Raw genomic sequence first — 22,592 nt, forward strand, 5'->3', positions numbered from 1 at the left:
TGAGGCAAGTCATTTCACCATTCTGTGCCTTGTTTCCTCCATCTTTAAAATGGAGGATAAGAATACTTACCTTCCCCAAAGAGGGGTTTTGAGGCTTAATTAGTCTGGGCCAAATTCTGCCCTTGGAGACATGCACCTGAGTCCCCTTAACACTGGCAGATGTTACCTCTGAGCATCCAAGGAGAAAAACTGGCCTGTAGCATTTGTCCTGGGACAAAAGATCTCTGGAATGATAAAGGCAGTGGCAGCCTATCTCCTGATGAATTTAGTATCTGCCTCATCTGCAGTTTCTGATGGGGAAAAATGATTCCCTTGTTGGTTTTGTGTTGTTTTTAGAATACAAGTGAACGTGTTCTCTTTAACATCTGACCCAAACACGAGAGGTCTGGACACTGGAAGTGTAAAGAGCCTTGTGCAGCTCAAGTTTGCAAAATAAAGGGGTAAGGGAAGGCACCAACTTCCCTGTGAGACGTGGGTATTTCCACAGCTTGTTCTTTTTTAGAATGGGGCAATTTTAGTGTTTACATTCATGGTAATTTAGCTCATGGCAGCTGGAACTTCTTTTGTCATCTGTCCATACAAACAGTTGTTAATGATTCTCTGGGAAACCAAGCAAATAGCTGCATTTTAACAAAGTACAAGAATGTTGCTGAGACCTTGTGATCTCTAGCCTGTTGGAGATAGGGATGGAAATATTGTTTAAAAAAGTTAACCGTGTAAACAATTAAAATTGTATCTAGGGCTGTCAAGCAATTACAAAAATTAATTGCGATTAATCATGCGATTAAACAATAGAATACTATTTATTTTAAATATATTTGGATTACATATTTTTGGATTTACATTATTTTCAAATATATTAATTTCAATTACAACACAGAATACAAAGTACAGTGCTCACTTTATATTTTTTATTACAAATATTTTACAGTGTAAAACAACAAAAAATTGTATTTTTCAGTTCACCTCATACAGGTATTGTAGTGCAATCTCTTTATCATGAAAGTTGAACTTAAAAATGTAGAATTGTCTTTTTTTTTTTAAAAAACATAACCAACCCTACATTCATAAATAAAACATTGTAAAACTTTAGATCCTACAAGTACACTCGGTCCTACTTCTTGGTCAGCCAATCATTCAGACTAACAAGGTTGGTTACAATTTGCAGGAGATAATGCTGCCTGCTTCTTGTTTACAGTGTCACCTGAAAGTGAGAACAGGCATTCGCATGGCACTGTTGTAGCTGGCGTTGCAAGATATTTAAGTACCAGATGCACTAAAGATTCATATGTCCCTTTATGCTTCAACCACCATTCCAGAGGACATGCTTCCATGCTTATGATGGGTTCTGCTTGATAATGATCCAAAGCAGTGTGGACTGACGCATGTTCATTTTCATAATCTGAGTCAGACACTACCAGCAGAAGGTTGATTTTCTTTTTTGGTGGTTCGAATTCTGTAGTTTCTGCATTGGAGTGTTGCTCTTTTAAGACTTCTGAAAGCATGTTCCACACCTCGTCCCTCTCAGATCTTAGAAGACACTTCAGATTCTTAAACCTTGGGTCCAGTGCGATAGCTATCTTTAGAAATCTCACATTGGTACCTTCTATGCATTTTGTGAAATCTGTAGTGAAAGTGTTCTTAAAACGAACATATGCTGGGTCATCATCCGAGAATGCTATAAGATTAAATATATGCAGAATGCGGGTAAAACAGAGCAGGAGACCTACAATTCTCCCCCCAAGGAGTCCAGTCACAAATTTAAATGACGCACTTTTATTTTATATTTTTAACAAGCATCAGCATTGAAGCATGTCCTCTGGAATGGTGGCTGAAGAATGGAAGGGGCATGCGAATGTTTAGCATATCTGGCATGTAAATACTTTGCAACGTCGGCTACAAAAGTGCCATGCAAATGCCTGTTCTCACTTTCAGGTGACACTGTAAATAAGAAGCAGGCAGCAGTATCTCCCGTCAATGTAAACAAACTTGTTTGTCTTAGCGATTGGCAGAATAAGAAGTAGGACTGAGTGGACTTCGTAGGCACTAAAGTTTTACACTGTTTTGTTTTTGAGTGCAGTTATGTAACCAAAAAAATCTGCATTTGTAAGTTACACTTTCATGACAGAGATTGCACTTCAGTACTTATATGAGGTGAATTGAAAAATATCATTTATTTTGTTTTTTAGTTTTACAGTTCAGATATTTGTAATAAAAATAATATAAAGTGCGCACTGTGTTGTTTGTATTCTGTGTTGTAATTGAAATCAATTTTGAAAATGTGGAAAAAATCCAAAAATATTTAATAAATTTTCAGTTGGTATTGTTATAAGTACGATTAATCATGATTTTTTTTTGAGTTAATCGTGTGAGTTAACTGCGATTTAATTGACACCCCTAATTATATCGTTTAACCGGTTAACTGCTGGGGCTGGGGCTGCTCTGGCTGGCCCTGGGCTGAGGTTGCTCTGGCCAGCACAGCTGGGGTTAATGGCTAGGGCAGTTAATCGATAAGACTAGTGCTTACCGGTTAACTGTTTACTATTTTACATCCCTAGTTGGAGACAGAAGGCGTTTGGGAACTCCTGATTCTAACTTGTTACTAAGATGACCCACTAACTGCATCTTGTCTTTTTTCCTGTGACCCACACAGGATCCAAATTCGGGGATGGGGGGGGCAAAATCATAGGCCAGCATTCTTCTACTCCTCTGGCAGCTTCTCCTCCTCCTTGCCCCACTGAGTGGACACTGACCACCTTCAGCAACACTCTCCATCAGGGCACTGCAACCCTAATCCCAGTCAGATGCAGAGGGGAGGCCCCAAAGGCAGGGTTGGGTCGGAGTGGAAGGCCGCCCACACTCACCCCGCAGCCAGGCCAAACCTGAGTGGCACTGCAACTCCATGCACTAGCTCCCAACTCCCAGAGCAGGGAGCCAGGCTCACCCCCATGGGGCAGGAGCTGCTATGGGGTGAGCACAAGATGGGCTCATTCTCCCATTCTCCTCCACAGCCCCCTGGGGCCTCCTCTCTGAACTGGCAACAATCTTCTCGTGACCCATTGGAGGGTTGTGATCCACCGTGTGGGGAAAAACCGAGAGAGAGGATCTGTTGAAGACTTTAATAAAGTTATTTCATTAAAGTGTCTGAAAAGGACCATTTGAAATAGCATCATGTGCTGCATCTTACCCTGGTAAAGGATGGTCCGGATAATTCTTGCTTTAAAAAAAAAAAAAAGAAATCCCGTCTCCTGTGCTTAAGTGCAATTTTCAAAGTTTAAAACAAATCATTTTTAAACTTTGATCTCCACTGTTAAACTTGTAGTGGAGATGAGTTAATCAAGTAATTATCTTCTACTCTGCCTTGGCAAGAAGCATATCCTGCTAACAGGAGATTCTGGCCAAGGGCCCAGCACCACACCCCACGAGAGCAAATGCGAATCCCAATATGTGCACTTAGTATCAACGCAACGCAATGGCCACATTGCGAACCTGAGTTCGATCCCCAGGCCTCTTCTCATTCCCCAGGTAAGATGTTTTTTTTTCTGAGTGTAAAATGAATGGTTTCTCTAGTGATGTCTAGTCTGGAAAAACCATTCTGAGGGCACCAGATTTGATTTGAGGAAGTTCTATGACCAGTGTTCTACAGGAGGTCAGACTAGATGATCACAATGGTCCCTTTTGGCCTTGGAATCTGTGTCTGTTGGCTTTGCATAGTTCCAGCCATGACTCTATAAATGCCATTTTCCTTCCTCCCATCATGAGTGGGAGGCTAACCTTCCCCCTGTAGTAGGAGAGGACTCTAGCAAACCATTCAATCTATGATTCTCTGTCCATCTGTCTTTAAAGAATCCAGGCCACAAAAGCAAATGCTTCTCCTAGATCTCTGACTGTGCTATGGCAAGGACGCTGCTGGAGGAGGTTCCTATCAACAGGTTGACGTCTCGGGGATGCAGTTTGTGGTGGGGAAGGGGAGGAATTACACAGTGTGAGGAAGAGGATGGGGGACACTGACCTTGCCAGGTACTGATCATCCTGTTTCCTCATACTTTCCTCTCCCTGTTCCTCAGCAGCCAATCAATCAGTCTCTAATTTGATGACACTGAGTCAAAAAATGGCAGCCAACCTTGCCAGCTGAACTTGAAAGCAGAAAGATGCAGCTGTTGGTAGGATGAACAGATATTCAGAAAGGCACCAGATTCAGTACCCTTTCCCATCTTTTAGAATGTCCCCTGAAACTATACTGTATCCCCTGTGTACTGAAACTGCCTCCATTCTGCTTCTCTGTGTCCCACTCAGCTCTATAATGTGCCACGTTCTTTTAATCAAGAAGGTGATTTTTCTTAAAGTGACGCTGAGAATTTCTGGAAAGGGAGACTCCTTTTCTGTTCAGCTTCATTGCTGAGTTTAATACTATATTAAGAGTAATTATTAGTCTCAAATCGGGAAGTCACTCTGCACGGCCCTAGCTTGTGCTGCAGATAACAAAAGCCACTTTCATTGCTCATTTCTGCCCCAATAGGCATCTGACTCTGTAGCTCAGTTGTAGATTTCCTTCCCTCTCTGATTGCTCTGAGGGGGTGCACCTGGGTGTCCCTGAGCACATCCGATTTCTTAGTTGCTGAATGTTTAAAAGGAAACACAACCAGCTCTAAGCTCTATTGTCTGAGTGACTGGAGGAAAAATGCAGAATCCTGGTAAGGGTTCAGCAGCTTTGAACAATGATTTGTCTTCAGATGAAATGGAAAGCAAAGGTGCTGCCTGCTTGTGGTGGCTGAAGATAATGGTACTTCTAGCAAGAGTGGGGGTGATACCTCTGTCTTGGCCAGGTTACAAATTAGGTATTGGGTTACTATATCTTGCATGGTTAAAACTCCCTGTGCAGTTTAATTTGTAGCTCATCTTCATTTCCTGTTCTAAACTGTAGCACAGTGTTGCTGTGTGCTGTTAAATACGTGCTGTGTCCCATCCCAGAAGTGGTAGCATTTCACTGAAAGGTGAAGAACTCTTCTCTTGCTTTGCCTTTTAATTTCCTTTGTAAGAAAGACAAGGTGAGTGAGGTGGTAAGACCAACTTGTGTTGGTGAGAGAGAAGCTTTCGCGCTTACACAGAGTTCTTCTTTAGGTCTGGGAAATGTATTCAGGGTGTCACAGCTAAATACAAGGTGGAACAGATCGTTTAGCATAAGCAGTTAACACCTTTCAAGGGACCATTCAAGGTGAAGTAGCCTGTTAACACCTCTCCAGTGATGGGGGACAGGAGTTGTAATAAACCATAAATCCAGTGACCGTTCAATCCATGATTTTTAGTGTCTAGCAAAGTTATGGATTTGCTTAAATTTCCCAGACCTAAATAAGAGCTCTGTGTACGCTCCAAAGCTTGTCTCTCTCATCAACACAAGTTGGTCTTATTATCTCACCCACCTTGTCTCTCTAATCTCCTGGGACTTACGCGACTACAACAACACTGCATACAGTTTCTTTGTAAAGCACTTTGGTATCCTGAAATGTAGGGGCAGAATTTCAGCTGATTTAAATGCCCTATTTCTATTGACTTCAATAGAGCTATGCTGATTTACATCACGTAGCCTGCAATTATTTTAAATGTCCACGTGGTGGCATCATAAGGGAATAACAATGTAATGCTACAGTAAGCCCCAGCCAGGGTTGGGGCCCAATGGTGCTAAGTGCCATAGACACACAGAGCAAAAGGGGCTGTGATTCTTATTCTAATTTGCTTCTTGCTAATATCTCCTATATAAGGTCTCCAGACATCTTTAGTTATAACACCCTGTAGTCCAGGGTCATCACTTTCTGAATCATTCACCTTTTAATCTGATACCTTCTAGTTTGGTCTCTGCCCAAAGGCAATTTTTTAAAGTTTTGGGTTTTTTTTAAGTTTGATCAGAATGCCTTCAGGCCAGGGCATGAGAGTTCAACAGTGGAGCAAGAATACGTAAACCCACAGAGGAGCTTGGAAAGTATGTGCACTGATTAACTCCAGACTTCTGTTTTTCCTAGACAATTAAATGCAAAGGCCCCTAGCATTAGGGTTGTGAGATCAAGGGCCCAGGAATAAGTGAACTTGGCTGTGTTGTACATAGGCTGATGTCAGTTATTCTTTTCCTCATGAAATGTAAACTTTAAAGTGTTGTGTTCTAACAACATAACATTAAGGTTTACATTTAATCTATTTTTTAAAGGTAGTAATGTGCTGAATAGCACCCCCCCACCACACACTCCCCATAGTCAGATTAAGAGGGGTATCAAAACAGATTATTAAAGTGACTTGCAAAAGGTGACAAGATGGAGTTCATCTTGCCCATTAATTCTGACTGTATTTAAAGGTTGGTATCTTCCTTTGAAACAGAAGACAAGAAGGGTTAAAGAGCTTAAATTGGAAATTGACAGATCCTAAGATCCTCCCACAGCAGTACAGAGGGTTTGCCCTGGCCTCTGGTTGCACTCCTTACTCCTGGGGGAATTCCGCACCACTGCACAATGCAGAATTTTGCAGAAATTAATGTTGTGTGCACAGAATTTTCTTTCTCTCCCCCCCCCCCCCAAGTAATGGGCTGCAGTGCTGCTAGCTGCCACTAGGGGCTGCTGGACCCAGCAGAGCCCAGCTCACAAATAAAAGACAGGGCAGTGGGAGGGAACTGGAGGGTTCCAGTCAGCTGCAGTTCCCAGCAAGCCCTGAAGGAAGGAGGCAGCGGTGCACAGGAAACTGTGCAAGCCCAGGACCCAGCATCAGACTGTTTATCCCTCTGGATCCCTGTGCTCTAGGGGTAGAAGGTGTGAATGCCTGGGCCAGGCCGGGGCGCCCACAGCTGGCATATTGGGGGGTAGGCAGTGTATCTGTCAGGGCGGGGGGCTTGCAACTGGGCTCTGGAGGGGAGAGGGTGTGAGTGTCTAGGCGGGGTGGAGCGGGGGTTGCAGCAGGGCTCTGCGAGGGGGGGGGGTGAGTGTCTGGGCTCAGGTGGGACATGGCTGGGCTCTGGGGGGAGAAGAGGTGCCTGGCCCATCTGGCTGGACTCTGGGGGGCGACGGGGGGGGTAGAGAAATAGGAACTGTGTTGTTTTAGGGGTTTCTTTAACTCTCTACTCCTGGGGAAAATTTTGTCTGTATTATTACAGGTATTCGAAATAAAGTACCGAAATAATTGAAACTGGCATGATTATATAGTGTTATTTTGCCAATAAATTTTGCAGAATCTTTAATTTTTTGGCGCAGAATTCCCCCAGGAATAACACCTGGTGTAAATTCCCTCTCAAAAAGCCCTATTGCAAGTCTAGTTAAACTTTTGTTCTTAAAAGATACCTCGACAAAAAAATCCGTGTCCCTTGATGGAATCTTTGAGTCCGAATCACTTCCTGAAACACACAAACTTGAACTCTTATTTTTAAAAGTAATGTAGTAACACATTAAACTCTCCCTCCTGTTTCTGCTTTTGCTGCAGAGGTTGGTTACTTTAATATCCCTTCTTCCTGCAGGAGCGCTTTCTCTTTGGATGAGGAGTGTTAGCTCCATGCATGTGATGCAGAGCACCAGGGGGACAGACTTGCTTCGGTGGTCTTGCTACGTGGCTTGTATGGTTGCTTGGTTGTTGCCCTTGTGGCTTTGCTACGTGGAATCTGGGAAGCGGTGGCAGTAGCTCTGGTCTCACCATGGTGATGGCATCTCTTGCAGGCTGCTGGAAGCAGATTCCAAGTCCATGCGCTCCATGAATGGCTCCCGCAGGAACAGCGGCTCCTCCTTAGTCTCCAGCTCCTCAGCCTCCTCAAACCTGAGCCACCTCGAGGAGGACACCTGGATCCTATGGGGGAGGATTGTCAATGAATGGGATGAATGGCGGAAGAAGAAAGAGAAACTGCTGAAGGTGAGGAAAGAGGGCAGGTTAGCGAGAAATTGAGAGGCTGATAGCACAGACATCCCCCACTCCCCATGCTCATTCCCAACAAAATCTGAGATTCTTTTCAGGATCAAAGGTGGTTTGATTTCCTCTGTGGCTCTAACCCTGTCCTAGGACTTGCCACAAACATTCTTTCTCTACTCACCCCCATGTCTATCCATCTCAATCACAAGTGAGAAAGGATGGGCCCTCTTCAGAGCCCTCTGCAGCATCCCAAACCCTTGCCAGCAAGTGCATCAGCACAAGCTCATGCAGAGGATTGAACCCCACTCACCCCTTGTGGCACAAAGAGGGGCCACACAAAATACCAGGATTTTGGAACGTTCTCCCATGCTGGCTCATGATCTGCCATACCTTGCTTTTCACCAGGAGCTTATACGGAAAGGAATCCCACACCACTTCCGAGCCATTGTATGGCAGCTTCTATGCAGTGCCACAGATATGCCTGTCAAGAACCAGTATTCAGAGCTGCTGAAGATGTCTTCCCCCTGCGAGAAGCTGATCCGGAGGGACATAGCCCGCACATATCCTGAGCATGAGTTCTTCAAGGGACAGGACAGCCTAGGCCAAGAGGTCCTTTTCAATGTCATGAAGGTAAGAAGGAACCACCTGTAATGGTCACGTTGGAGGGCAGTATCTAGCATATGAGCAGATTGTGTATGTGAGCCATGGCAGCACATGATGCAAGCACTGCACTCTCTGAGTGAGCGTACAGTCAGAAAAGTGACTCAGTGGAAGCTACATAAGTTCCATTTCACGGTCTTGAATGACAGGTCTGTGACAGAGTAAACTCTCATATGGGGCGAGAGGGGGCGTGAAAACCCCAAGCCCTGTAAGAAGCACGTCTTACCAGGAAGTAATCTGAAGAGAGTTTGTGCCTACCTCAAGTTAGGGTGTGATCCAGCTGATTTCACTCACTGTTAGAACAGGGGAGGGAGCCTTGGCTATTAGTAGTCTTTAGCAAAGCATGCTGGGAGTCAGGAGTCTGGGCCCTAAAAAGTACAGGTACTTCCTAGTCAGGAGGAGGGAGAGCCCGCGTCAGAAAAAGGGCTGCTTGCTAAGGGAATGCTCAGAGGAATAATACCAGGCAGCCCAGGCACCAACTTTCCTCGGCGCCGCCGGTGGGTGCTCGCACCCCCCTGACTCAGCCCCCTTCCTGCTCCCTTGGACTCCTCCCCAAATTCCTGCCCCAGCCCTGCCTCTTCGCCCAGCGTGCTGTATTTCCCCTTTCCCTCCCAGTGCTTACCGCCCAAAACAGCTGTTTTGCAGCACAAGAGCTGGGAGCCAGGGGGAGAAGCGGAGCTGCGGCACGCTCAGGGGAGGAGGCAGAGGTGAGCTGGGATGGGGAGCTGCCGGTGGGTGCTCCAGCCCCGGAGCACCCACGGAGTCAGCGCCTATGCCAGGCAGGGGATGCTATCTGAAGGATCTGGGAAGATTAAACCTGTGGGTATGTACAAAATAAGGGGTTGGAGAGGTTCTCTTGCGTGAAGCCTGTATTGACTGTGTACCAAAGATGTTGGGGCATGATATTACTAAATACTTCAAGGGGACTAGGCTACAGAACATTCTCCAGAGAGTATCTGTTAGGGGGCTTTTTCCTTCACCTACTTACTTCCCTGGTCCTTCTCGCAGATAACAGAGAGCAACAATACCCAGAGTCCAAAGGTGCAAACAATTCGATGTTTATTGGGGTGAACTTCCAGCAAGCATGATTCCAGTTTCCTTCCTTAGTGTCCCCCTTCCCAGCTCTGACACCACAGAGCCTTACACCTGTGTCCCTGCTCCCATTCCTGCCCTTAGCCAAACAGGATTCCAATTTCCCCACCTCCATTTCCTGTTCCCATTTCCCCCACCCACCCACCCACTTCCTGATTGACTGCAGACTATATATGAAACTTGAGTTCTGCTTAGCTATACCTTAACCAATCATTTTACTGAAATTAACTAACCAATCCTAACATATTGTAACATGATTATTTAACCAGTTATATCCCACCACCTTAATTAGTTTACATCCAGCAAAATTAATTATACAGCAGACAGAAACAATCACAGAACCAGACAGAGATTATACAGACAAACAATGGGGAAATGGGAACTACAGTGATAGAACAAACACAGAAATAAATTTGTTAGTCTCTAAGGTGCCACAAGTACTCCTTTTCTTTTTGTGAATACAGACTAACACGGCTGCTACTCTGAAAACAGAAATGAGGATTTCACATCCCAGCTATTGATAAGTGAGTTCTTGCCAGACAGGATGCTATCAAACTAAGTTTCCTTTTACATCTTCTAGGCCCTTCCCTTTCTCTTGAGGTGATAGGCATTATCAGGACAGGATTGTGTTCCTAACAGCCCAATAACACCTTATTTCAATGTGACTAGTTTGGAATGTGAGGAGGTGACTGGTCGCTTCCCAACTTATGACTGCTTCTGCTGCTTAGCCAAAGGCCTTAGCCTAAGAACAGGGCCTCAGATTGTCACAGTAAGAGAAGGACCTTACACTGGCAGACAGTGATTTTGATTCTTTCTTTTATACGTCTATAACTAGCCAAGTGATAAGAATACACCTAAATTCTTAGAGTCTAGGCCTTTACAGACGGGCCTGAATATCTATATCCTAACAGTATCCTCCTCCATCTGTCTTCCCCATCATTTTCATTATGTCCTGACCCATCACTGAGAAGCTGGTGACAAGTTCAGCCAGGGAACTCTCTTCCTCCCGCCCCTCATATCATCCCCAATGATGATGTCTGACAGGATGAGGAAGACTAATACCCAGATCGTTCTGCTGTAACTTTATGGGTCTTGCAGGTCTAACAGGAACCTGAGTAACTTGTCAGTTTCATCTGACTTAGGGAGATGGTGTAAGAAGGGACCATGTATACCAAGTTGTTCTTCTAGCTGTAAAGGCGTATTAAATGAAAACACCCTATCAACTGCAAATCACTGCAGCATGCTTTCCCCTTAAAACACGGAGTGTGTTTTTTGCCTGTCAAATAAGGAAAATGGGCTTAGAAAGAGGGGGGCTAATAAAGCACCTGAGAAATGAGACAATTTCCCTTTAAGGTCTCATTGCAATCTCAGGACCTTTGCCACAGCCTGGGTGTCAATTCTTATCTCTTGTTGCATAAATACAGTGGAGAGCTGTATACAGTGGTTTAAAGCTCTTCAATTTTCTCTGGTGAAATTATGCTTTTGGTGATACATCAGCAAAGTGTCTCAATTATTAAACAATGGATGAAAGCACATTCCTCTGGAATATAAAGGTGTTGGAGTTTGAAGTCTTCTAAAGCACTTTGAGATCTATGATGAAAAGTGCTGTGTAAGAGCTAGATATTGTCTCACCAAGAACAGGTACGCCCCATGGGCAGCCACCATACAAACTTCCCCTGCCAATATGCTGCCTTGTTCTAGAAAGACTCTCAAAGGACTTCAGGGTTCTCCAGTCTCCATAGCTCATTCAGTGGTTGGCTCCGAGGCTCCCAATCAGAAGGCCGATTGCAATGATGGTTTCTGGGTGCTCGGTAGTCTACGACAAACCAGTTGAGCCCACAAACTCATTTCATGTGGCCTCGACACCAATCTGAGACTTCTGTGGAAACATCAGAGTCCTGAAGTAGCCAATCCAGCTATTGGAGAGCAAGCTGGATTATGCGTCAACAGTATTGTTTGGTAAATTCCAACTGTAAAATCTCTGTTACTGGGGCCGAGGGTGGAGGCAGGGAGAACCCACTTGAATATGACCTCCCAGTGAGAGTTTGCAAGCACTGGTGGTTACAGAAATCTTAATAAACTTAGTGCTGGGAATTGAGCAGTTGTGATCTGGGAGCCCTTGAGGGACAATAAATACAGCATCTCACATTTATAATGTACCCTCTTCTTTCTGTTTTTTAGTAGCCATTTCTTTCAGCCCTACCTCCCAGTGGCTGCCTTGCATTAGTGGTATCACAAATTTCAGAGTAACAGCCGTGTTAGTCTGTATTCGCAAAAAGAAAAGGAGTACTTGTGGCACCTTAGAGTCTAACCAATTTATTTGTAGCTCACGAAAGCTTATGCTCAAATAAATTGGTTAGTCTCTAAGGTGCTACAAGTCCTCCTTTTCTTTTTGGTATCACAAATGACACCTTGGTCACAAACATACTGACCATCACCAGGGGGCATCTTAGATATGCTAGTAATATAAAGCTTTGTCTCCATGTGCATTTCACAGCGATTCTCTTCAGCTTTCCGGTTGAGAGTCGGACTTTGAGCTGCTTTGCTATGCAGGCAGGTTTCTTCCCTTATTGGGACATAACTCCTCATTCTCATCAGTGGCTGTTAGGGGCCTGGCTTAGGGAGAGAACGGAATCCTTTAAACGTTAGTGGGATCTAATCTCTGATTATGGCCTTCAGTTTGTATGTTCTTTTCTATTTAGTTTTTCTTATCTCTGAATAAATGTTGTGGGAAAGGCACAGATTGTCCCCACCCTCCCATTGAAGTTTTCTGTGGATTTAATTTAAATTTGTAGTGATAACTTCATTACATTCCAAGAAATCAATTTTTATGCACTTGCAGAGAGAGATGAGCGAGACCTATTTGTGCTATGGTTCTGTGGCTGGAATCTCATTGGAATAAATATGGCTGCAGTGAGGGCATTTTAGACTCTGTTACGTGTCCCATGTGTGTTTGGCAAGTGCACTCTTTCTACCTAAAAGCGGCAAAGAGTCCTGTGGCACCTTATAGACTAACAGACGTATTGGAGCATAAGCCTTCGTGGGTAAATACCCACTACGTCGGATGCTTTCTACCTAGTTGCTTTTCTGACAGTAACTGGATGTTGATTTAAGTTCTGTTTCTTATCAGACCCTGCTGTAGACAGTAATGTAGCTTTGTGGTATTTAAAGCACTACATTTGCTGGCTGCAATCCTGGGGCACAGGAGAGCACATTGTAGGCATAATATCATCTAAGATATGTTTCTCTGCATGTGGGTGGGGGGGGCAGGGTGGGTTGCATAGAAATACTTAAGCTACTTCCTGGTCCTAAAACGAAGTATCCTTTTCCAAGTTTCTTCCTCTGATCTCCAACCCCAATGACCCTTGGTTTTGTTGCCTTACTCCTTGCCCTTTTGTTCTCTTCTAAGTAATTATCACTTGTGTCTCAGTATGTTCCGTCAGAGCTCTGTAGCTCCCCTGCAGGACTCTAGAGATGGTATCCCTGTCTGCATCACACTCAAGCACTCTCTCTTCCAGGCCTATTCCCTAGTGGACCGTGAGGTTGGATATTGTCAGGGCAGCGCATTCATCGTGGGATTGCTGCTAATGCAGGTTGGTATGAGTGGAGATCATATAACAGGAGAATATGCAGCATCGGTCCCACCAAAATTGCTAGCCCAAAGCTCTTCCCAGTTCAGTTAATTGCTGTGGAAATGCCACAGGATCTTTAACTTCCCCCTGAGACTTGGCAGAAGGGACTTGGTTTAATGGCTCACTCAAAGGACCCCTGATGCTTACTGCACTGTCAGTACAAATGCAAATCCGGGGACCAGAGTTAGTGACCTTCTGGACTGTGAATGCAGCCAGCTTGAGCTGTGCTGACTTGTTTCTGGTTTTCTGCCATTTCTGGAACGTGTCCTCGCTTGGGTGCTGGAGTGCCTTTTTTAGGGAACAGGAATTTTCCATTGACATTGAGCATAAAATATGGCATCCTTCCTGCATTTGTGTAACAAAGCAAAGCCTTTTAAAAGCCCAAATCCACTACCTCGCCCTGTGAAACACCGTGGAGGGTTTTAAGGAGGGACTTTTAAAGGTGAAAAGCTAATACAGTACTTGTTTGGTCATGAACCGGTGCTGGAAATGCCTCTCAAACACTTCACAGGTGAATCGACACACTTGCATCTGGCCAGGAATTTAGATGTTTCCTCTCATAATCAGCAAACCACTTGGAAAATGTTTTGAATATTCCTTTGTTTCCTCATCGCCTGTTTTGACCCTTACCTCACACCAGTGATCCCTAAAACCAGGAATGAAAGGAAGTGGGGGGAGAAAAGTCATTGGGCCTCCCCTTTACCTTTTTAGAACCTCTCTAGATCAGACTAATCTGTTCGTAAAGTCCAGCATAAATTTATGGTACGCTCTGTACAAATGACATGTAAAATCAATACAGACCTACTGGGGAGAAGAGGGCCCAGCATGGCAAGGTACTATTCAGTTTGCGAGTGGGATTACATTCTCCGCTGGGAATGTGTTTTATCTGAGCAGTCGCTGGCCACTCTATTTTCCTGCTGCTTCCATGTGATCGCTGCCCAGAAGTGTCAGGAATCAAACCCAAATGTAAAGCATTGTTCTATGTAAAGCTGCTCCACCTCTTGTAACAAGTGTTTGTATGATCTACGTTAGAGCATCGTTCTGGGTCAGTTCTGTGCCAGGTTCTGTTGAGGGACTAATGTGGGATTTGTCTCGTTTTGAACCTGTAGATGCCTGAAGAAGAGGCTTTCTGTGTATTTGTGCGACTGATGCAGGAATATCGATTACGAGAGCTATTCAAACCCAGCATGGCCGAGCTAGGCCTCTGCATCTACCAGTTTGAGTACATGCTGCAGGTAAATACAGTGAGGAGACCAGGGTGATAGTAGCTTAGACAATGAGACCATGTGATCCAGAGTAGTAGCAGGCTAACTATGAGGAACTGGCCAGTGGTTTCTTTGTGCACATAATGGTCTGTGAATCCAAGCTGGAGAAGTCTGGCTCCTTTCTAGATTCCCCTGGGAATGTCAGAGAAGACCAGAGCGGCTAATGGAATTGGTTCCGGCAATAAAGTCCTTAGCTCTGATTGTTCAGAGCCTCCTCTGGCCAAGAGCATCCCATATCCCAGAGGGGATGGCGGAACCCAGTTGGCTGTAATTAGCAGGCATTTTACTACTGCTGCTGTGTCTTTCTCATATTCAGGAGCAGCTGCCTGAGCTGAACATCCACTTCCGCTCCCAGAGTTTCCTCACCTCCATGTACTCCTCATCCTGGTTTCTCACACTCTTCCTCACAACCTTCCCTCTGCCTGTGGCCACCCGAGTGTTTGACATCTTCATGTATGAGGTAAAGTGCTTCATACCAGGACGACTGGGGGCATGATCATGGGCTCAGAGGGATTTCTGATACTCAGTGGGAGCAGCTGCTTTTCTCAGTGCAGTGTTCAAAGGCAATGATGCCAGCGTCTGGGATGGATTAATTGAGAACAAGATAAATCATTTTTAAAAAACACAGCTGAATTTTCTACTTGAATAGAAGGACCTCGTTAGATCTTGCTTGGGCTTGCTTGTAAAATAAGAAAGGAGTTTCCTGGCTACACAGTGCTTCAAGTGTTTTAAAACCCTGTGTCCTGGTTTTCCTTTTTTCCAATGACACTGAGCATCCCAAACTCCCATTGAATCTTTCATTCCTGGGTGACTAGATGAGATTACGCTGAAAATCAGCAATGATTAGCCCTGATGGACTAGCAAGGGGAACAGCTTAGTGGCAGGAGCCCTATACAGGTTATAAGGTGAGTCTCATCTTACGCGCATTTAACATGCGCAAATTCAGCTTTGCGCGGTAGGCAAATACAAAAAAAACAAAAGAGAAAAATAACAATTTAAATACTATACCTGTAGTGCGGGTGATTCCACCTGCCATTACACTCAAAGTAATTTTGACTGTACGCAATTTTCACTTTACTTGCTGACCGTGGAACGTAACCCCAGCATAAGTTGAGGCTCGTCTGTACTGCACTTCACCCCTCCCCACTGAGTCTGGCCATGTTAGCAGAAGTATCCTTGGGCCATTAGCTGTTGTGTCTGTAAATTGGAGTCATTTCTATGTTAGCGGTGGCTAAACTGCAACACATGGAGTTCTGGGGAGACAAGTCCTAGTCAAAAAGAAAAGGAGGACTTGTGGCACCTTAGAGACTATCAGATTTATTTGAGCATAAGCTTTCGTGAGCTACAGCCCACTTCATCGGATGCATTCAGTGGAAAATACCGTGGGGAGATTTATATGCACAGAGAACATGAAACAATGGGTGTCACCATACACACTGTAATGAGTGATCACTTACGGTGAGCTATTACCAGTGGGGGGTGGGGAGGGAACCTTTTGTAGTGATAATCAAGGTGGGCCATTTCCAGCAGTTGACAAGAACGTCTGAGGAACAGTGGGGGGTGGGTGGGGAGAATAAACCAGGGGAAATAGTTTTACTTTGCGTAATGACCCATCCACTCCCAGTCTCTATTCAAGCCTAAGTTAATTGTATCCAGTTTGCAAATTAATTCCAATTCAGCAGTCTCTCGTTGGAGTACGTTTTTGAAGTTTTTTTGTTGAAGAATTGCCACTTTTAGGTCTGTAATCGAGTGACCAAAGAGATTGAAGTGTTCTCCGACTGGTTTTTGAATGTTATAATTCTTGACGTCTGATTTGTGTCCATTTATTGTTTTACGTAGAGACTGTCCAGTTTGACCAATGTACATGGCAGAGGGGCATTGCTGGCACATGATGGCATATATCACATTGGTAGATGTGCAGGTGAACGAGCCTCTGATAGTGTGGCTGATGTGATTAGGCCCTATGATGGTGTCCCCTGAATAGATATGTGGACACAGTTGGCAAAGGGCTTTGTTGCAAGGATAGGTTCCTGGGTTAGTGGTTCTGTTGTGTGGTGTGTGGTTGCTGGTGAGTATTTGCTTCAGGTTGGGGGGCTGTCTGTAAGCAAGGACTGGCCTGTCTCCCAAGATCTGTGAGGGTGATGAGTCGTCCTTCAGGATAGGCTGTAGATCCTTAATGATGCGTTGGAGGGGTTTTAGTTGGGGGCTGAAGGTGATGGCTAGTGGCGTTCTGTTTATTTTCTTTGTTGGGCCTGTCCTGTAGTAGGTGACTTCTGGGTACTCTTCTGGCTCTGTCAGTCTTTCTTCACTTCAGCATTGTAGTTGTAAGAATGCTTGATAGAGATCTTGTAGGCGTTTGCCTCTGTCAGAGGGGTTGGAGCAAATGCGGTTGTATCGTAGAGCTTGGCTGTAGAAAATGGATCGTGTGGTGTGGTCTGGATGAAAACTGGAGGCATGTAGGTAAGGATAATGATCAGTAGGTTTCCGGTATAGGGTGGTGTTTATGTGACCATCGCTTATTAGCACCATAGTGTCCAGGAAGTGGATCTCTTGTATGGACTGGTCCAGGCTGAGGTTGATGATGGGATGGAAATTGTTGAAATCATGGTGGAATTCCTCAAGGGCTTCTTTTCCATGGGTCCAGATGATGAAGATGTCATCAATGTAGCGCAAGTAGAGTAGGGGCATTAGGGGATGAGAGCTGAGGAAGCGTTGTTCTAAGTCAGCCATAAAAATGTTGGCATACTGTGGGGCCATGCAGGTACGCATAGCAATGCTGCTGATTTGAAGGTATATATTTTCCCCAAATGTGAAATAGTTATGGGTGAGGACAAAGTCACAAAGTTCAGCCATCAAGTTTGCCGTGACATTATCGGGGATAGTGTTCCTGATGGCTTGTAGTCCATCTTTGTGTGGAATGTTGGTGTAGAGGGCTTCTACATCCAGAGTGGCCAGGATGGTGTTTTCAGGAAGATCACCGATGGATTGTGGTTTCCTCAGGAAATCAGTGGTGTCTCGAAGATAGCTGGGAGTGCTGGTAGCGTAGGGCCTGAGGAGGGAGTCTACATAGCCAGACAATCCTGCTGTCAGGGTGCCAATGCCTGAGATGATGGGGCATCCAGGATTTCCAGGTTTATGGATCTTGGGTAGCAGAGAATACCCCAAAGGTCGGGGTTCCAGGGGTGTGTCTGTGCGGATTTGTTCTTGTGCTTTTTCAGGGAGTTTCTTGAGCAAATGTTGTAGTTTCTTTTGAAGGACGACCCATCACTCTCTCAGATCTTGGGAGACGGCCCGTCCTTGCTTACAGACAGCCCCCCAACCTGAAGCAAATACTCACCAGCAACCACACAACAGAACCACTAACCCAGGAACCTATCCTTGCAACAAAGCCCTTTGCCAACTGTGTCCACATATCTATTCAGGGGACACCATCATAGGGCCTAATCACATCAGCCACACTATCAGAGGCTCGTTCACCTGCACATCTACCAATGTGATATATGCCATCATGTGCCAGCAATGCCCCTCTGCCATGTACATTGGTCAAACTGGACAGTCTCTACGTAAAACAATAAATGGACACAAATCAGACGTCAAGAATTATAACCATTCAAAAACCAGTCGGAGAACACTTCAATCTCTTTGGTCACTCGCTTACAGACCTAAAAGTGGCAATTCTTCAACAAAAAAACTTCAAAAACGTACTCCAACAAGAGACTGCTGAATTGGAATTAATTTGCAAACTGGATACAATTAACTTAGGCTTGAATAGAGACTGGGAGTGGATGGGTCATTACGCAAAGTAAAACTATTTCCCCTGGTTTATTCTCCCCACCCACCCCCCACTGTTCCTCAGACGTTCTTGTCAACTGCTGGAAATGGCCCACCTTGATTATCACTACAAAATTGATTGTCACCCCCCGCTCTCCTGCTGGTAATAGCTCACCTTACCTGATCACTCTTCATCAAGTGATGAAGTGAGCTGTAGCTCACGAAAGCTTATGCTCAAATAAATTTGTTAGTGTCTAAGGTGCCACAAGTCCTCCTGTTCTTTTTGCGAATACAGACTAACATGGCTGCTACTCTAAGTCGTAGTCAGCCTTCTTGATCCGAGGGGCATGGCTGACCAGACGCACACTCAGGATGAGGTATTTGCATACGCCCATTTTCCGCAAGTTAGTTTGCCCTCCCTAAGCCTGGCAAGTTGCCTTTAGGAACCATTGAGCTGGTCAGAGTTCGGGTTCCCCACACAGCATGTGCAAATATGAGATGTAAGCTTTAACTTGTAGCCGATCCTGAGGAAACTGACAGTTTTCCCCCAGTGAGGCTTTTGCATGACCCACTAGAAATTCAGGGCCTACTTCTCAGTTCTGCTATGTGGCTCTGGCAGTGAAGTTCCTGTGTGGTCATTGCTCTGGCAGGTTAAAGGGAGCTTAGTGTGGGCATAAATTACATTTACTTTAAGGTTCTTTTTATTGCCATAGTGATGTCCGGGCCTGGTTGTAAATGAGAATCAGGCCTTGAGTGCCTTTCCCTGTCGTCGTCCTCTCTGCATCTCTGAGCTTAGGCACCTAACTTTTTATTGCACTCTCAAATGCCACATGAGCCTTGTGTCTGGGGCTGAAACCTCTCTGTGCTTTGCCATAGGGGCTGGAGATCATCTTTCGTGTGGGGATGGCCCTCCTGCAGTTCAACCAGGCAGAGCTGATGCAGCTGGATATGGAGGGGATGTCGCAGGTCAGAGCAGCTCTGCATTGCACTCAAACTGCCCTCTCGGGAGGGGTTTATACTTCAGCCATGCAGTTGTGGTAGAAAGAAGCCCATAATTAGGGCTCTACCAAATTCATGGTCCATTTTTGTCAATTTCACAATCATAAGATTTTAGAAATTGTAAATTTCATAATTTCAGTGATTTAAATCTGAAATGTCATGGTGTTCTAATTGTAGGGGTCTTGACGCAAAAAGGAGTTGTGTGGAGGGGGTGTCACAAGGTTATTGTAGGGGGGGCGTTGTGATACTGCTACCCTTACTTCTGCGCTGCTGCTGATGGTGCTGCCTTCAGAGCTGGGCAGCTGGAGAGTGGCGGCTGCTGGCCGGGACCCCAGCTCTGAAGGCCGCACCGCCGCCAGCAGCTGCGCTGTAGTAAGGATAGCATGAGGTGGGCCCTCAGTCAGCAGCCGCCGCTCTCCTGCCACCCAGCTCTGAAGGCAGCAGCACAGAAATAAGGGTGACATGGTATGGTATTGCCACCCTCACTTCCATGCTGCTGCTGGCGGGAGGGCTTCCTTCAGAGCTGGGCGCTTGGCCAACCGCTGCCACTCTCCAGCTGCCCAGCTCTGAAGGCTGTGCGGAAGTAAGGGTGGCAATACTGTGACACGCCCCGCCCCCTAAAAAAAATTACCTTGCAATGCCCCTACAACTCCCTTTTGGGTCAGGACCCCCCCGTTTGAGAAATGCTGGCCTCCTCAGTGAAATCGGTATAGTAGAAGTTAAAAACACACAAGACCAGATTTCACGGGTCTGTCGCGTTTTTCATGGCCGTGAATTTGGTAGGGTCCTACCCATAATCCTGTTGAGCTCTGATTGGCTGGCCATGCTGTGATGCAGTAGGGAGAGGGGTGGATTGACCAAGGAATGTCGTCTAATTCTACTGGGACTGTCTGCATTGGGGGTGGGATAGCAGGGGATGGGCCTGTAACCTGAGCCAGGAAGGGGGTGGGGCCAAATGACACCTTTGCCCGGGAAACTGGACAAAGGCTAGAGGAGAGAGCCTACGGGAGGGGTTTTTGGTTTCAGTTTTGTGCTGGAAAGTAGGGGAACCCCAAGGCTGGGGTCTAAGCTCCCTGCCCCCCAGAAGGACTTGACTGAGGGGTCCTGGTTGTACCTACAAGCTCTGTTTTAGACTGTGTTCGTATTGTCCAATAAACCTTCCGTTTTGCTGGCTGGCTGAGAGTGACATTGAAACCCAGGAAGAGGGGTGCAGGGCCCTGACTCCCGCACACTCCCTGACACATGTCCAGTGTATAAATAGAAGATGCCCCGTATAACGCCCAAGGTCAGCCCATTTCCTAGTGACTGGCCCAGGCATCAGCGCAGAGTTGCCTGGAGCTCTTTTGGTGTAACGGTGCTGTGCTTCCAGCCATGAAGAGGCTCATCCTGTCATGCTTCTGAAACTCAATGGGCCAGGAGTCTGAGCAGCCTCTCTTACGTCCTGCCGCCCTCTAGTCCCAGTCTAGCTCAAAACCTGAATCCAGATCTTTGTGAAAAGTGAGTTTAAGCAACTTCTACAGGCAGTTTCCTTTTTCCTTAGGCACAGTTTCAAAGGTGAGATGTGAAAGAATCACTAGATATTCTCACTCTCCAGACAGCAAAATAGTTGCCTGCAATGTGTACGGTTTATCCCAGCAGTGCCATGCACAGGGTTAATCTTACAACCCTGTAACCTGTAGCTCTTGTTCTGCTTAGACTGCAGATGATGCAGTACCAACATCTTGGCTGTGTGGGACCCACTGATGAGTCAAGCAATTGGTGGGAAGGGTGAATAGAACAATTACATCACAAGAGAATGCATTACTGTGTTAAATACAATTGGGCTTTGTGAGCCTGGCCCAACAGCAGTTACAGCTCTAACTCGCTGTGCTGTCCGTGTCGTGCACCAGACAGAAGGTGAAGAAGCACTTTCAGGCCTGCTGAGGTTGCAGAGTGATTTTTCCTTTCAGTCCCCCTGCAGCCTGGGCATGGGGCACTATGAGGCGTAACTTTCAGTTGTCCTGTTGGATTTGAGATGTCCTGAGACCAAACACATGAACATCCTCTGTGTGTTTGGAGCTGACAGTATTAGATAAACCTCTTGTGCCTGCCTTGTGCAGGAGCTCAGATCCTACAAGTCATGTCACCTGCCTGTCCCTCAGTTCTCCTAACTCACCCCTCTGGTGTTAAGATAAGGTTTGAAGATAAGAACTATAAAAATGCCAAGAGTGGTGCAGTGTCCATGCTGCCCTGTCAGCAGGAGCCTGTCCATGATCCTGGGCCATTAATTGGGGTAAGGGTGTAATCCCCTCCAGAATTCCTAGAAATACCCTCCTGTTTCTCTTCCTCCCCGGCTCCCCTTACTGACTCCAGCCATCCAGCTTCTTCTCATGTAGCTTTGCTCCCCACACTTTTCCCTGGCTGCTGAAGCTGGAACTTTGGAGACTTTCCAGATACTGAACATTCCCAAGTGCTGCTCAGGAAGAGTCCCACATTCCACAGGTGCACTTGAAACACTGAGACTTCTAGTGATCAAGAGGGTCAGGAACCAGTAGAGCCCAGGTAGCACAGGGAAGGCAAGTTGCTGCGCTGCCTGTTCTGGCTTGAAAGGGGAAGCAAGTACTGAATGAAGAGGATGGGAGGAGATTTGGGAAGAGTGGGTAGAATTTATTAGAGTGCTCAAAAGGGGCTCAGAGAAATGCATCCTGCCCTCTGCTCCCTTCTCACAGTATTTCCAGAAGGTGATTCCTCATCAGTTCGACAGTTGCCCAGACAAGTTGATCCTGAAGGCATATCAGGTCAAATACAACCCCAAGAAAATGAAGAGGTAAGTTCGCTCCCTCACCCTGTGAAAGATCCTAGACAGGCGACTGGCAGAAAAACCCCTCCCTGGGCTGTGCTGTTCCAAGGATCCTGCGTTAGACGTAAGCAGGAGGATAGGGAATGGAAAGGGAGCGTGCATCGCGGGATCCTCTAGTTATTCATTAGAGCCACACAGCAAGCAGCAGTGAAAATAGAGAAGAGATGAGTGAGTGCTGTGCGGAAGGACTCCCTAATAAGGGAATTACTGCCTCCTCTGACAGCAGGTCTGATGGGTTTGTGGGAGGCCATGAAAGCTTTTCTACAATATAGAGACCAGGCAGGCTGATGGCAGCAGAGCTGCTTGGCCTTGGCAGGGACTCTGGCTTTGCTAGGAGTTGGGGGGGGGGGGGGATGATTTTGTGTATCCAAGGAAGTGGGTATAGCTGCTGCCCCAAACTTCCATCTCCTGCTGTGCAAGCAGGAGATGCTATGACCTCCTGCCTTCCTCTCCTGGAAGATA

At 45.9% G+C, this 22,592-nt stretch overlaps 1 protein-coding gene across 15 annotated transcripts in view; it reads left to right on the top strand.

Moving 5' to 3' along the window:
- EVI5L (ecotropic viral integration site 5 like) overlaps window positions 1-22,592 on the top strand; it is an 82,583-nt gene that overhangs the window by 14,777 nt on the left and 45,214 nt on the right. For 11 of the 15 annotated variants that reach the window (XR_012155756.1, XR_012155755.1, XM_073319073.1 and 8 more), the window contains 7 exons: window positions 7,686-7,875; window positions 8,278-8,502; window positions 13,143-13,217; window positions 14,366-14,491; window positions 14,838-14,981; window positions 19,169-19,258; window positions 22,000-22,097. Coding sequence is in view for 13 of the 15 variants with exons in the window: in XM_073319073.1 (XP_073175174.1) it covers window positions 7,686-7,875; window positions 8,278-8,502; window positions 13,143-13,217; window positions 14,366-14,491; window positions 14,838-14,981; window positions 19,169-19,258; window positions 22,000-22,097 (948 nt within the window). In the remaining 2 variants the exon portion in view is untranslated. Of the gene's footprint in view, window positions 1-3,327; window positions 3,526-3,841; window positions 4,021-7,685; window positions 7,876-8,277; window positions 8,503-13,142; window positions 13,218-14,365; window positions 14,492-14,837; window positions 14,982-19,168; window positions 19,259-21,999; window positions 22,098-22,592 lie in introns of those variants that run through there. The other 4 variants (XM_073319076.1, XM_073319075.1, XM_073319071.1 and 1 more) reach the window with 4 other exon arrangements.

The sequence above is a fragment of the Lepidochelys kempii genome, chromosome 20 (assembly GCF_965140265.1).
Source record: "Lepidochelys kempii isolate rLepKem1 chromosome 20, rLepKem1.hap2, whole genome shotgun sequence".
In the NCBI taxonomy this organism is placed as follows: Eukaryota; Metazoa; Chordata; order Testudines; family Cheloniidae; genus Lepidochelys; species Lepidochelys kempii.